The sequence below is a fragment of the Agrilus planipennis genome, unplaced genomic scaffold, assembly GCF_000699045.2.
Source record: "Agrilus planipennis isolate EAB-ADULT unplaced genomic scaffold, Apla_2.0 scaffold88, whole genome shotgun sequence".
NCBI lineage: Eukaryota > Metazoa > Arthropoda > Insecta > Coleoptera > Buprestidae > Agrilus > Agrilus planipennis.
Window position 1 is genome coordinate 400,453 of NW_020438872.1, and position 14,361 is coordinate 414,813.

The window sequence follows — 14,361 nt, forward strand, 5'->3', positions numbered from 1 at the left end:
GAACAAAATAATATCATCAACGAACATGCGAAGAGCAATGACCGAGGCAGCTGTACTACTGAGAAAGATATGCATTAACATAATGTATCCCGATGTGCCACCTATACATAAGGTTTTGATCTTTCAATTTTTAGAAACTTTATTGGAATCCGTCATTAGTTCGGAGGATAATTTTAATTCAAAAATCAGGAGATCTGCTGAATTTAGATTTGTAATTCATGCAATCTCTACTGCTGACAATTTGCCCGACAAAGTAATTCCATTTTTTTTTTTTTGTTAAACTAACTACAGATTAATCCTGTAACTCTTTTATACTAACAATTGGCATAGTTATTGATAAATATGATATTTTTGAAATGTAATTATGTCAACTGTTTTTTTAGCCGTTACTTAATCGGTGCATGTCATTCCTTGTCGATGTTATTAATGACAATCGTTCGTCTGATAATTCGCTGACAACGTCGGTCAACTGTCTTCAGGCCCTCGTTGAAGATCCAAACGTTGTACTTGCAACACATCAATATGCTCAAACTATCCTAATCCAGAGTATACGTTTAATTGCTAAGCCCAATTGGAAGCTAAAGTAATTTAAATTTTGGTTTCAACCTAAAATGTAAAGTGTTCCTTTTGGTGTTGGCTTATGCATGTCGTCATTATTTTTTGCTTTAGCCACAATTGCTAGATCTCCTGGTGTTTATGTTTCTGTTTCTGTTTTTATTTTTTGTGGGGAAAAATTTGGTTTATATTTTTATATTTTCAAAATTACAATAACAACTAGAATTTGTTTGTAATATAAGATAATACGTTATAGAACTGCCCCTGAAGCTATAGATTTTAGATTTTCTTATGCAAAAAGTATGAGACTTATAGCTACGGGGGTTGACNGACAAAAATAATAACAATAAAAAATATACAAACTCAGTTCATCCCCAACTTATAGTTTACAGGTATAATTTTCTTCTAACTACGGTCCTGACAATATAAATATCATACAAAATCAAAATATAACATCTTATTTGTTGAACGTAAACAATACCACTACCAACAGTGATTCTTCGTCGTCATTATTTTTTGCTTTAGCCACAATTGCTAGATCTCCTGGTGTTTATGTTTCTGTTTCTGTTTTTATTTTTTGTGGGGAAAAATTTGGTTTATATTTTTATATTTTCAAAATTACAATAACAACTAGAATTTGTTTGTAATATAAGATAATACGTTATAGAACTGCCCCTGAAGCTATAGATTTTAGATTTTCTTATGCAAAAAGTATGAGACTTATAGCTACGGGGGTTGACTATAATTCGTTTAGGGGCTTCTCCGGGTTTTTAGTTTGTGTAGCTTTTTGCACCTGCTAATTTAATTTAATGTTTACACGAGAAAAAAAAACTGAAGAAACAAATCTAATTTTTAATGATTTTTAAAAATCATTTTCTTTTGCAGGAATGCCATACTACAGCTACACCGATCGTTCCTAAATATTTTTCTTGGTCAGTCAAGCGCTGGTTTAAGACCACTCAACATTGAAGTTATTTATTTTCTTTACCCTGATGTTGTTCGTTTTTTGTTTAGAACGTTAGTAGGTTTAGACGACGATGTTTCACTTGATAGCACCACAGCCATTTTATCATTTTTCTTGGAATCCCATTTTTCCGATGACAACTTTTTGATCGCTTATACACGTGATATAAACGAAATTTTCGTAAATGTTTTCGTTGATTTAGTCTTGTATAACGAAGTGTCGGGAAATTTTGCAGCACGTGTCATTTCATCGCTTTGTACTAATGAGAAGATTCCCGGAATTATTGTAGAAATTGTCGACTATATTCAGGTTCATTTTCACAAGATGCTCAAAAATATTTTTCGAAATATCACCACCTTATTAAAAGGCCTATATCTCCGATATACTACCTTAGACGTCCAGATTGCTGTTTGTGATAAGTATCGTATTCTCGTTGATGAAGGTTTTCAGAAAATTATTAGATATTTAAGTGCACAAAGTAATAATTATCGTACTTTGTTTTTAATGTTACAAATCAATATTGTGAGTATGGACCAATGCTTTGGGTTAGAACTTTTTAAAAAGAGTCGATTTACTTATGAAGAACGGATGGGTGTGCAAAATTACATTCCTTATCTATTAAAGAGTGTACCTATTGGTTCCTTAAACAATGTGATAAAGATAATACTAAATAGTGAGGTACCTATTGGGTTTAAATCTCTTTGTCTATCAAATAGTATTGCTAGGTTTTTAAGAATTTCTAGTGATGATATTAATGTGGTCTCTTCTATTTGTGATACCTTAGTTGTAAGTCTACTGAATAGTTTTCAGTTGAATTGTCAATATTCTAACAGTATTTGTAGTAACTTAGTTTTATACTTACTTCAAAAGTTAAAGAAAATTCGTGTAAATCCGTTACTTATTTCTTTTGTTCGGGGACAGTACCAAAAAATTAATATTAACAACGTGTATGTAACGTCGGTAGTTGCAGCGTTGTTAAGTAAAGATTTAAATTTATTAGATTGCGACAAACAATTTATAAAAAGCGTAATTAAATCGATTAAGGATTCTTTTATTTTTGAAGTTGTTGAAAAAGACTTCTACCTTGCGTCGACGATAATTTACTATTTTAAATGTGCAGACAAGACTGACAAATTAACTTTACTCATAATCGTTTTTCGTTTCTTATTTGAAGAAGAAACATGCGACGAGGCATTGAAATTTGTATCTCTAGCTTTTAATATACGAAAAACTAGTCTTTTGCCTAGTACAAGAAACCTATTAAATAAAGACAAACTGTTAATGTACTTAAGTAACTACGAGGTTGCTAAATTCTATGTGCAGTTACTTATCTATTTACGTACAATTAATGATCATGGTGATAAAAAAGATGGTGCCTTTAATGTTATAGATGTTAGTTATGTATTTTTGTATAAGAAATTTCTAAAGAAAATCATAAAAAAAGAATTAAAAGATCAAGATCGTGTATTGGAGATGAGTTGATGTTAAAAAAAGACGAAAAAGAGCCGATTCAGGAGGTTAGCAGACAGAAAGTTCTTAGTTGTTTTGTGTTTATTATTCGTTTTTCAAATAAATGTATTAAACGTATTTATGAGTTCTTTTTTTATTGTTATTGAAACTTTTAATTTAAACTAAGTTGAACCAACTAATGAACGATTATATTGATCTAATTTCACAGAACAATTTGCTAGTACTTGTTAAGAAATGCTCTTGGTTTAGCATTTATTATTTATTTTTAATTTTAAATTGAACGGAGCCAACTAGTGAATGATTAGTTTCGCCTTAAATCATAGCGCACTTTGTTACTACTATTTTATCAGTTGGGCAAGTTATGTTTTATAGAGGAAATACAAGTTAATAGGTTGAATTAAGAGAATCTGCATGCGTAACAACATTTTCCTAAGCGATTAAAACAAAGAAATGTTTTTGAACTTTGATCCCTTCTTAAAATAATTAAAAAAGAAGCGCAACTGCATACGAGACAAACAAAAGAATTAAAAGATAATTTCTTTTAAGTTATCTTTATTGTAAATTCTGTTTCTTTTCATAGTTAGAAAATAATTTGTGTTTGTTTTAAATTTTTTTCCCTACTCCTAGTTAATTACTGTTTTTGTATGCATGTATGAGCCATTTTCCACACAACAATACAAGTACGTTCCGCACCAAACGCTGACTCAGTTCGACTCAATTGTGATTTGAGGTTAAACGTGTTGTCGTTATCATACAAATGTCAATTACACCCTGGAAATGCTGTAAAAAAAGTGGTGCCACAGTTTTTATAAGTTAAATAAATAATAATTGGTGGTATTTTTGGTATTTTTGAATAAAGTGCCATCAAAACTTAGTTTCATATCAAAGTGTCAGTTTAAATTGTTACCTCACAAAACTTTATGAAAAACACTGTGAATGATAAACAGTTTTACACAAAATGAGTTTTAATGAAAAATTAATTGATTTGTGACAAACACATTATGGTGTCGTGAATAAAAAGGAATTATTTTAGTGCGTTGTGTTATTGTGATAGTTGTGATAAAGACTTCAAAATGATTTCCTTGAAAAAAAGGTGTAGGGATGAATTGTTACATCTTGCTCTTATTTTAAGTTTATTGAGAGTAAGCCCAGAAATTTCACTAGAAAATGATCCATTTGGAATTGTTACAGACTTAGACTTGAATAATGGTACCACCTGGAGGTACATTAATCCTAATGTTCTACGGTCACATTATGTGCACCCCAAAAATTTAGACTCTGTGTTATTGAATTATGAACAAGAAGTATTTGCTGATTTAAATTTGTTGGGAAGGTATGATAGGATAAATATCATACAAAATCAAAATATAACATCTTATTTGTTGAACGTAAACAATACCACTACCAACAGTGATTCTTCAGCCCCAACTCAACCCTTGCCCCCTGTTCATATTCCTTCCAATGATCAGACCCCTACAATTGAAGGAAGTAGTTTAAATGCTGCTGGAATTGACATTGAGTTAACTCAAGAGGTATTTATATAATTTAATTGCCTTTTCCCTTTTTAATTAATATGTATTTAAAAATAATTTTTATTTGAAGCCCAATTAAGGCTTAATAGTTTAACAATGTTTAAGCAACCCCCGGCGACAATCCACAAAGGTAGTATCATATCTTTCACAATTACTTTTCTTATCGCTCAAGTAAAGTTATAATGTTCAAAAGACGTTTTTTCTTCCCTTTTTTATAATAATTTTGTATGTAAACGCTGGTCATTTACCATTTTATTAAACATACTTTATAAANTTGTGTAACAATTTATTTTGTCAAATTGTTATTTCCACTGGATGTTGCTATTATTATAAACAACTATATTCATTTTAGCGTTAAAAGGAATAAGAATGCCTGTATGTTTTGTATATGTACAGGGTGTTTTAAAACAAATTACAATTTACTTTCGGCTGTATTTGGCAATCGCTTGACCTAGAAAAATTGTTTGTATGATCAACTTTCTTTAGTTCTCATATTTAGTATGAGATTGCACATTATATAGAAGACACAATCATTGGTTGTATGTACGCACATGTACTACGTTTTAAATAAGATATTGGTAAGAACTTAATTTCATAAGTAGCAAATGAACAAACGTAAATTAATTTCTTCATTTAAATTATTATCAGGCTTTACTGTACATGGTGCTTAAGAAATATTTTAAAGGATTCAGAAGTATCTTTTTTTTTTGAAAAATTCCCAATTTCGCATTTTGATTAAGTAAATTGGTTTAGGTAACTTTAGTGTTTCAAAATTAAAATATTTTTAAATAATAGTAAACTTGAAAAGTTCTGATTTAACGTTTGGAATACGATTTCTTGTTATTTGAAAGTTTAGATTTTGTACCTCGATTCTGTTATGTCCTAGTTGTAATTTAAAAACAATTGGCTATTGAATATGACCTTTTTGAACTAAAGTGCTGTTATCGATAATAGAATATACGCTGTTAATAGGGTATGTACTATTGGAAAATGTTTTAAATTGAATACGCATTCATATATGAGTGTTTTGGCAAGGACGATTCTAATTTAGAAAATTTTCATGAAAGTACCGAGTTCACTGAATTTTTACAGCTCTGATTTGACTTTAGGGGGAGGGGGGGGGTCGTTGCAAGGTTGGGACTATTTTTACCCATCTTCACGTTTAACTGAAATATAGGTACCGATTTTTTTCGAAGGTATATTTGGATCGAATTTTCAAGTTCAACGTTTCTTGTAAAATAATATTTTCACTATAAATAGTGTATCTAACATTGTGAATTTTATAGGACATTTAAAAATAGAAATAGAAATATAAATATATAAATAAAAGCATAGATTTGCTGCATGCTTTTTGTGTTCAAACAATTGAATTTGACTGAAAATGTTTTCTGCTTGAGCTTTTAATTAATAAAACAATCAAAATAATCGGTTATTCGCCTACAAAGAGATTGATATCATGTCGTAATCTTCAAAAAATTTGTCTACATTGTTTACTAAATTTTATCGTTTATTATCCTTTTACATTTTCCTTTTTTATTGCATGACATATATCATAGGCATTTTTCTCATTTTAAATTAAAAATAGTGGGCAACATTTAAAAAATCTTGAGTACGACCCTGACGTTTCCTTGTTAAAATCATTTTCTACGTTGTTCATAGATTACCTAGATACAAGGCAAATTCATTAAAGTAAAAATAAATATTCGAGTTTGGCAATCACCCTATTTACACTATTTGTTATGCCCTTGGAGTTTGATTCTTTGTTTCATACAAATAATATGTGTATTATGTATAATAGACCTATAGTGACCACTGACCACCTACCTGATTTTTTCTTTTTATTGCATAAAATTATTATTAGAGTATAACGTAGTACATCTACAGTTTTCAAAACAATCTGTAGACGCGTAATATTATTATGGATTTCTTTGTTTGTTTGCGATCTACGTTATTATCGTTACAATTTACTGTATTGCATATTTTACTATTTTACATTTCTTTGTTTGTCTAATCGATCCACTCATCAGTGAAAGGTCTTTTTCTTGCGTATATGACTAAATTTTATCAATTTGATGTTACTGAATATTAATTTGGGAATTTGAAATCGTCGAGGAGTTGTGTCGTTATTATATGTATCTATTAAATTAGTTGAGGTTGTTGCACTAGATCTATTTTAATAATTCAATTTATGTAAAAGATTCGTAAGAGCTCAGAGTGTGAATCATTTTGCCTTTTCGATTACCTATAATGATTCTTTGTGACACAAACGATTGCCCAAAAAGGAATTCTTGTTTAGAAAGCTATTTTTTTTATTGATCACTATTTATAAACTTTGTTACTATAGAATTTTATATTTTGAATTTGTTTTTTTTTTCAAAAATCATGCGTGGTGTTAATGATTAGTTATCATTCCGTGTTTACGTAGATAACAGTAATGTTTTGTGATATCTATTCTATTTGTTTATGCTTGAGGCGTATTTGTGGCTAATTGAGGTTTATTGTTTCTTTTTTTTTTTCGATAAGATTTAGTTAAGAAGTATAAGCACAATTTTTGCAAATGATGATTTTATTTTAATGCCTTTTTATATAGGTATATTCACAAGCTGTTATCGAATCCTGTCTAATTTGCAATTGAAATTGAATTGTATTGAAAAATACTTAATTGATGGAAATGTCCAAGTTTTAGGGGTGTGCTTTTGAGCGTAACGTTAAAATTCTTTGTTCGATGATTATTTTTATTTCTGATTCCTACGCAGTATTTTGGCCATGAATTGGGCTAAACATATCAAAAAAACGTTAACCTATAGTTTGAACTATACTGACCCATAATGTGTGGGGGACGTATCATGAGGCCGATGTGTTTGGCAGAAAGACTTTTAGAAAATTGCCAAAAATCCTATTTTGTTTGTCTTTTATGGCCTCTATTTACGGCTTGTGAAAATTTTTTAGTACACGGTCAAGGTGAGGTCAATTTACATTTTCAATATATATGCAAACATTTTATATAAAGAGTTCTAATTACCCATATATTATTTGTTGTTAGAAATTACGTTATCTCAACAAAAAATGATTAATAGTATTATTTAATTAATTATTAGCTGCTTTTTAATTACAAAAAAAATGTAGCAACATTTTGAAATTTGCACTTTTGCAAACAGTTGCTTACACACATACGTACGTATTTATTTATAATCATTTACGTAGGAATAATGAATTATACTTGTGTTTGGTTATTAAACTCATGTTTGACAAGGTCGCCTTCATTGAACGTTTTTTGTGTTCATTTTAGTCACTTCTTCAAAAATAATTATTTCGTATTTCTATGTTCTGATAAAAAAAAGCAAAAAACTTTTTTTGGGGACAAAAATAATAACAATAAAAAATATACAAACTCAGTTCATCCCCAACTTATAGTTTACAGGTATAATTTTCTTCTAACTACGGTCCTGACAATTTAATAATTTACTACTTATTTCATAATTAATATCTACAACCCATAATAATGACTGCTGTTGAACACATTGTATGAAATAATATTTAATGTACAAAACATGTCGTAATTACAATTTTTTTATTTACTATTGTTAATTAGTTAATTTTGTTAATTGTTTCGGAAATCTCTAACATAAAAGAAATGATGTGAATGTTAGTCATATTTTAATTCAATATGTGCTATATAATTTAAATTCTGGAAGTACTTTTTTAATCGCTCGGTATATATGTCAATCAGTTTAAATTTTGGCGCTAAAAAGCTGCAGCTTCCCGTTACTAGGTGGCGCCGGAGTGCACGCAGTACGCTGCTGTGTACTAATATGATGGCGCGTAGTGTTCGAGCTCTTTTAAACAGATGGCGCTACAAGTATTTTTGTAAGTTTTGAAATATAAATTGCGCGAAATATTTCAGTGATTTTAATATTATGTATCTTATAGTGTTATTATTTATAAATAAAAATGTTTATTATGCATTTCTGATTATAGTGGGAAGATAAAATTTAAATTAGGGCAATTAGAGTTTGTTTTTAGTTTGACAAACTTTTGCGCGTTTTTTGCGCTCATTAAAAAAAAAAAATGGAAAAATGAACAGTTTTGAGTTTATTTATTGTCTAATTTTTATTCTCTAACGATAAGTAGTGTGTGATGCAGTTTGTTCAAGTTTTTATCTTGCGTGTTATTATAAATATTGTTAAATAAATGTTGATATAAAATTAGTTTATACGCCTGTTCAAATATTCTCTGTAAACATGTCACTAGTTCGTGATTTGTCGAGGTGATACGACGTTTAGCAGGCCGAACATCTTCACACATATTGGCAAGTGTGTTGTGTATTTNAATAACAATAAAAAAAATAGCGGACTAAACGCCATTTTTTGCGATCAGCAAAACAAGAAAACCTATTGAGTCAGTTATCAAAATAAAAATGTTTATTATGCATTTCTGATTATAGTGGGAAGATAAAATTTAAATTAGGGCAATTAGAGTTTGTTTTTAGTTTGACAAACTTTTGCGCGTTTTTTGCGCTCATTAAAAAAAAAAAATGGAAAAATGAACAGTTTTGAGTTTATTTATTGTCTAATTTTTATTCTCTAACGATAAGTAGTGTGTGATGCAGTTTGTTCAAGTTTTTATCTTGCGTGTTATTATAAATATTGTTAAATAAATGTTGATATAAAATTAGTTTATACGCCTGTTCAAATATTCTCTGTAAACATGTCACTAGTTCGTGATTTGTCGAGGTGATACGACGTTTAGCAGGCCGAACATCTTCACACATATTGGCAAGTGTGTTGTGTATTTTGTGCATATGTAAATGTAAAATTGTCTATGCTTTTTTTCTCTCCAGTGATTATCATTTTAACGGAGAGCACGTGGTCTCGTAATTACCCACAGATGTCAAGGATATTCAGTTTATTCACTGGCGCTTTCTCTTGATAGAATAGTTTATTACAGTGAAGTTAATTTTTATTATAAATATTATAAAAATTCGCGGTCAAATCGGCGCACACTGGAATGTGGTGTTTTTTTGACGTTTCTTACCAATCTGTAACGACTTTTCAGCAATAATGGTGAGTCTTTTTCGATAGATACATAATTGATAAACATGTTTATAAAAATTGCGTCATTATACTCATTTAGTTACAGGTGTTTTACAGATGTTGTGGTAATATGTTTGATAATATTTTTTTTGCATATTACACAAGTAATTCGTGTTTTTCCAATAATGATACATATATTTTTGATAACACGCACACAAGTAGTGGGTATTGCGCGAGTGAGTTATTACTCTTGTTAATTCACTAAACTGTTAATTAATCCGATATTAAATTAATAGTCGGTAATTGGATAATCCGATATTAACCGTTTGGTTTCGTACGATGCACTAACACTTTTACAGGTACTTTTTTAGAATTTTTATTTTGATGAGATACGCGGAAAATTCTGTTTTGGTTCTTAAGTCAGTAACGCATGCGCAAAGTCGCTGAGTTACTCTCAACTAATCTTGAATCGTAATTTAAGTTCCTGTTTGTGTAATTGTAATACACGTCACAGATTACTGACTTTTAATGTACAGTTGCCCACAACAAATAATGAACGTGGTTTAAATTTTATTTTTTTTTATTTTAAGTCGTTTTTGTTATTAAAATTTTATTGTATTATTGCTTGTTGGTACTATTATTATTATTTTCTTCGGTCTTGGCTGGTAACGTTGGAATTGTGATCGTGTATGAACGTATAATAGTAATTAGATGATATCAACGGCGGGTCGACCTAGCTTCCATCTAAATTACAATCATTAAACCAAGGAGATTCACCATCAACCTTGCCGACAGCGTATAATTTTACACTGTAAAGTGTCTAGATTTAAAAATCGGCCTATTACGCAATCCAAAGCCACAAAATCCTATTTTATTCCCACAACATGTACATTGTACATCTACCACATATGGCACTGTTTGTAGTATCTATAATGGTACCATTGGTTTAGTGTGACTACGTATCTCAGAAATACTTCAATTATTTTTTAATTACCTTCATACCTAATGTCTGTTCTTCCGATAGAATTGTGTGAATGTATGCGTAAGTATAATATTCAGGTAGAAGGGGTTTCCAAGGGGTCAACCAAAGATAAACTTTGTGGCTGGGCATTATTAAGAAAGTAGACAATTGGATTTTGACAAATGACTTAAACTTATTGACTTGGAACGGCTTAAAAGTGACAAATGGGTGTTAGGACATTTCTTGTGTGATTGACTATCATAGTGACAGACCACCTAACTTTAAACACTTTGCCTTCCTTTCTTCTGGACACAATAGGGATGGGAAATTTACAATAACTCTAAATTACGACTTTTTTTTGGAAGTTAATTCTTGGTGCCAAACGAGTTTCTACGTTCTACGTTAAATGGTTTAATGCAGAGGTGGGTGACCTTTTTGCCATTAGAGGCCTCATGCAAATTAGGCATTATAGCTTGATATACCCATAAATTATTGTGGTTTTTGTATAGTTTTATCAGTTTGAGGCGACTTAAATTTCAGGCTGTGAAAACCGCCAGTGTTACAGCATTCTAATTATTGTTACGTTCAAGAGATGGCAGTATGTTATTTACTTAATTTTATTAGTTTTCAAACTGTCGCTATCTTCATCATTAAATATTTTTATGAAACTGATGGACTCCGCACGTTCCCCATCACTGGTTTAGTGAGATAGTTTGAGAAGTCGAGTGTGTGGTGAATTTTTTTGAATTAGGTAAATTAAAAAAAAAACGGACCTTATTCGATCTCGATCAATTTGTTTTTTTAATAAAAAGAATTAAAAGATCAAGATCGTGTATTGGAGATGAGTTGATGTTAAAAAAAGACGAAAAAGAGCCGATTCAGGAGGTTAGCAGACAGAAAGAAATGAAGCATGATGCACTGACAAAAGAACCCGCCGACACAATCAACGTTGACCAATCAGCGGCCACTTTTGAACTAGCCAACACACTAGATCTTTGATCGGCTACGTTGGGGCTAGGTCCCTCGCCTTATTCGATATATCCGACCGTGTTCCTGTCAAGGATTCATTATACCACATCTCAAACACCATACAAGACAAAATCAAGTCGATTAACATATGTTATTAACAAAAAAAAAACACCTTTTACTTTACGTGCCATCGAAAGGTCCCTCAAGATTGGTCCCCACAATAAATAGTAATGACAGCCTTTATGGCATTTAAATTAGCCCGAAATTTACCACGTATTTACTAGGTATCTAATTTTACTTTGCACATAAAAATATTTATAATTTAAACAGGGAGAATTGCATCCGGCGCTTTATTCTTTTTATTTTGTTTCGGTAAATTGAAATACCAAACCTTAAACTTTTGTGAAACATTGACTTTGAAGAACCGTATAAATTCAATTGGGAACGGTTCTTTTCGGTTACGACACTTTTTTTTCTCAAAATGTCTGCATAAAATTCGTTTAATGGCGGTCGTGTATGGCATTATTAATTTTTATCGCTGGTTATCTTTAGACGCGTAATATATAATGTTTATTGACTGAATTATGAATAAGAAAATGATTTAAATAACAAGTAAATAATACAAAAGAACGAAAATGAAAAATCTTGAAACGATTAGATAAACCAGTATAAGTAATAAATATGAACATAAACCATTAAACCTTAATGTAATAAGTTTTGCAATTGAATATTGATATAGATTGGCAAAAATTTTTATGTGTTTATTAGTTTATTCTGTAATAAACATTGATAGAAAGTAAAATCGTTACGTATTAGAGGTGATGAAAATTGAACCAGGAAAAACTCTTATTTTTCTCTTCTAATTTTTACATGAAATTTTTTAAAAATATTGCCCGAACTACAAAGCCTAGAGCTAGAAAATTTCTTAATTAGATATTTCAACATATAAATTTAATAAAAGCACTAGATGTGTTTCCATCTCTTTATCATTAAAACTACTGATAAGCAGATAGGTAACTACACCTAATCGTTACCATTGATAAAAAAACCATTGTTCAAACGTTCATACTTAAATATCTACTATTAAATAATGTTATCATAAAATATATAAAAAAACAACAGTCTACACAATAAGAAAAATCATTGGTGAAATTTGTGAAATGCGATAATTACAAGTTGAGGAATTTGTGATTGGTTTTATGCTGTTGTCAAAATTTCAACTTACGTTAATAGTATTTTGTCTGTAAGTTTAAATAAATTATTCAATAGTTATACAAAATAACACCTATTGTAGGTATATAATAATACAATCAACTGGGGCCTTATAAATACCGTAATTACTTTCTAAATAATTAGCGAATAAAAGTAGAATGTCCTTTACAACTGTGGGAAGTTTATGTATATTTAATAAATAACGTATTTTTTTAAATTTAATTAATTCAAACGCAGGCGTATGGTCTCAGCGTGTAATTTTGTTAACGTTTCTTGAGAGAATGTTTTATGGCGAGGGGTCTGTTTTCATAAGACCCCCCGCTGTTAAGCAAGCAGTTTGAAAAAACAATTGGTTACCTAGCAATTAACTTCACTTACCTACTAATAGATACGATTTTTAGTTTTATTTTTTTATATTTTAAACAGGGGACACACGGAGAAAACTAAATTTTTATCACAACGCAAAAATTACAATTCTCGATTGTAAATTATTGAATTTACCGTAGAAATTGTAGAATTTATTAGGTAACTTGTAATAATCTCAATTTTGACATGTTTCTTTAATTCGGGTCCAAATTATATTTTTTTTATCATTTTTGCTTACGAAGCAAAGGGCTAGTGGGATAAACTGTAAATATCGCTTTAATATTTAGGTAAATTTTCGTTTTTCAATTTCTCCTTGCAGCATTTTAGATTTTTCATTTGAAAAAAATCATTCCTTTGCATTTAGGAGTTTATAAAGGCGTTACCAGTATAAAAAATATTAGTAGTTGAACATAATATTATTGTTAATTAAGTTTACTTAACGCAGAAGTCTGCACGTACAATTGTAACACGCATTTTTTGTATGTACAAACGTATATAGTGCATTGTCGATTTTTGTGTGTTCTGAAGTCTTTCGGGGAGCTAGGTTTCCATTAAAAAGTATCATTTATCATTTGTCATGCCACGCATGTACAGAAAAGGAAGATTTAGTACAGGGCTGTATCGGGGAAAAAGACTAAAAATCAATAGGTACAAACTACATAAATACCTAACACGATATACTTGAATGTTAACATTAAGCTATTAAGGTAAACAAAGTCATACTAATTGTATCAGTGCTGACTAGCGTTTATTAAGAAAAAGCTTGAAGAAGACCAAAAGTCGTAAGATTGATCAAATACAACAACAACAGTAGACACAAAACTTTTCCTTCTATAACCTAGCCTAACCTAAACCTTTGGTGCATTTTTGCATTTTACATATGACGTGTAATCAGGGAAATCCTTCTGTACCCTTAACTTAATTTAATTTCACGTAAGACTTCGTCAGGGGGCAATATTGACGTTTTCCCGCAATCGACGCGTTAAAAATTTAGTAATTTTTAATTAAAATTTCTATTAAATGATAGCATCTTGGATATCGGAAGTTAGCGAGTTAGATTTTTTTCATTAACTAGACATCTTCATATTTAGCTAATTCCTGAAAGGGCCATTAATCGAGGATATGAAGTGTATTGTTGTTTTCGTAATTAGCTGATAAATTTAGTGAAAATTGTAAGTCCGTTCCTGTTGTATCCGCCCTGCTAAGATACCGCTAATGATCCGAAATAAAAGATAGAGTGTAGAGACGACTGCGCCTACTGCAATGCTTTACCTCCTATTCGAGCTAAATTAATCGATT

The 14,361-nt window shown here is 30.2% G+C and overlaps 2 protein-coding genes across 7 annotated transcripts in view; both read left to right on the forward strand.

The window, feature by feature from the left end:
* LOC108738176 lies at positions 1 to 3,001 on the forward strand. The gene is made up of 2 exons (XM_018471450.1): positions 1 to 112; positions 1,441 to 3,001. Exons 1-2 carry the CDS (start codon positions 93 to 95, stop codon positions 2,999 to 3,001), a joined length of 1,581 nt encoding a protein of 526 aa, XP_018326952.1. The 5' UTR covers positions 1 to 92.
* Positions 3,002 to 3,563: 562 nt separating this feature from the next.
* Positions 3,564 to 14,361, forward strand: part of LOC108738226 (segmentation protein cap'n'collar) — a 40,548-nt gene continuing 29,750 nt past the window's right edge. The window contains exon 1 of one of the 6 annotated variants that reach the window (XM_018471533.2): positions 3,564 to 4,521. In XM_018471533.2, coding sequence (XP_018327035.1) covers positions 4,063 to 4,521 — 459 coding nt within the window. In that variant the 5' untranslated portion in view covers positions 3,564 to 4,062. Of the gene's footprint in view, positions 4,522 to 9,244; positions 9,585 to 9,789; positions 9,914 to 12,639; positions 12,728 to 14,361 lie in introns of those variants that run through there. The other 5 variants (XM_018471530.1, XM_018471531.2, XM_018471534.2 and 2 more) reach the window with 5 other exon arrangements.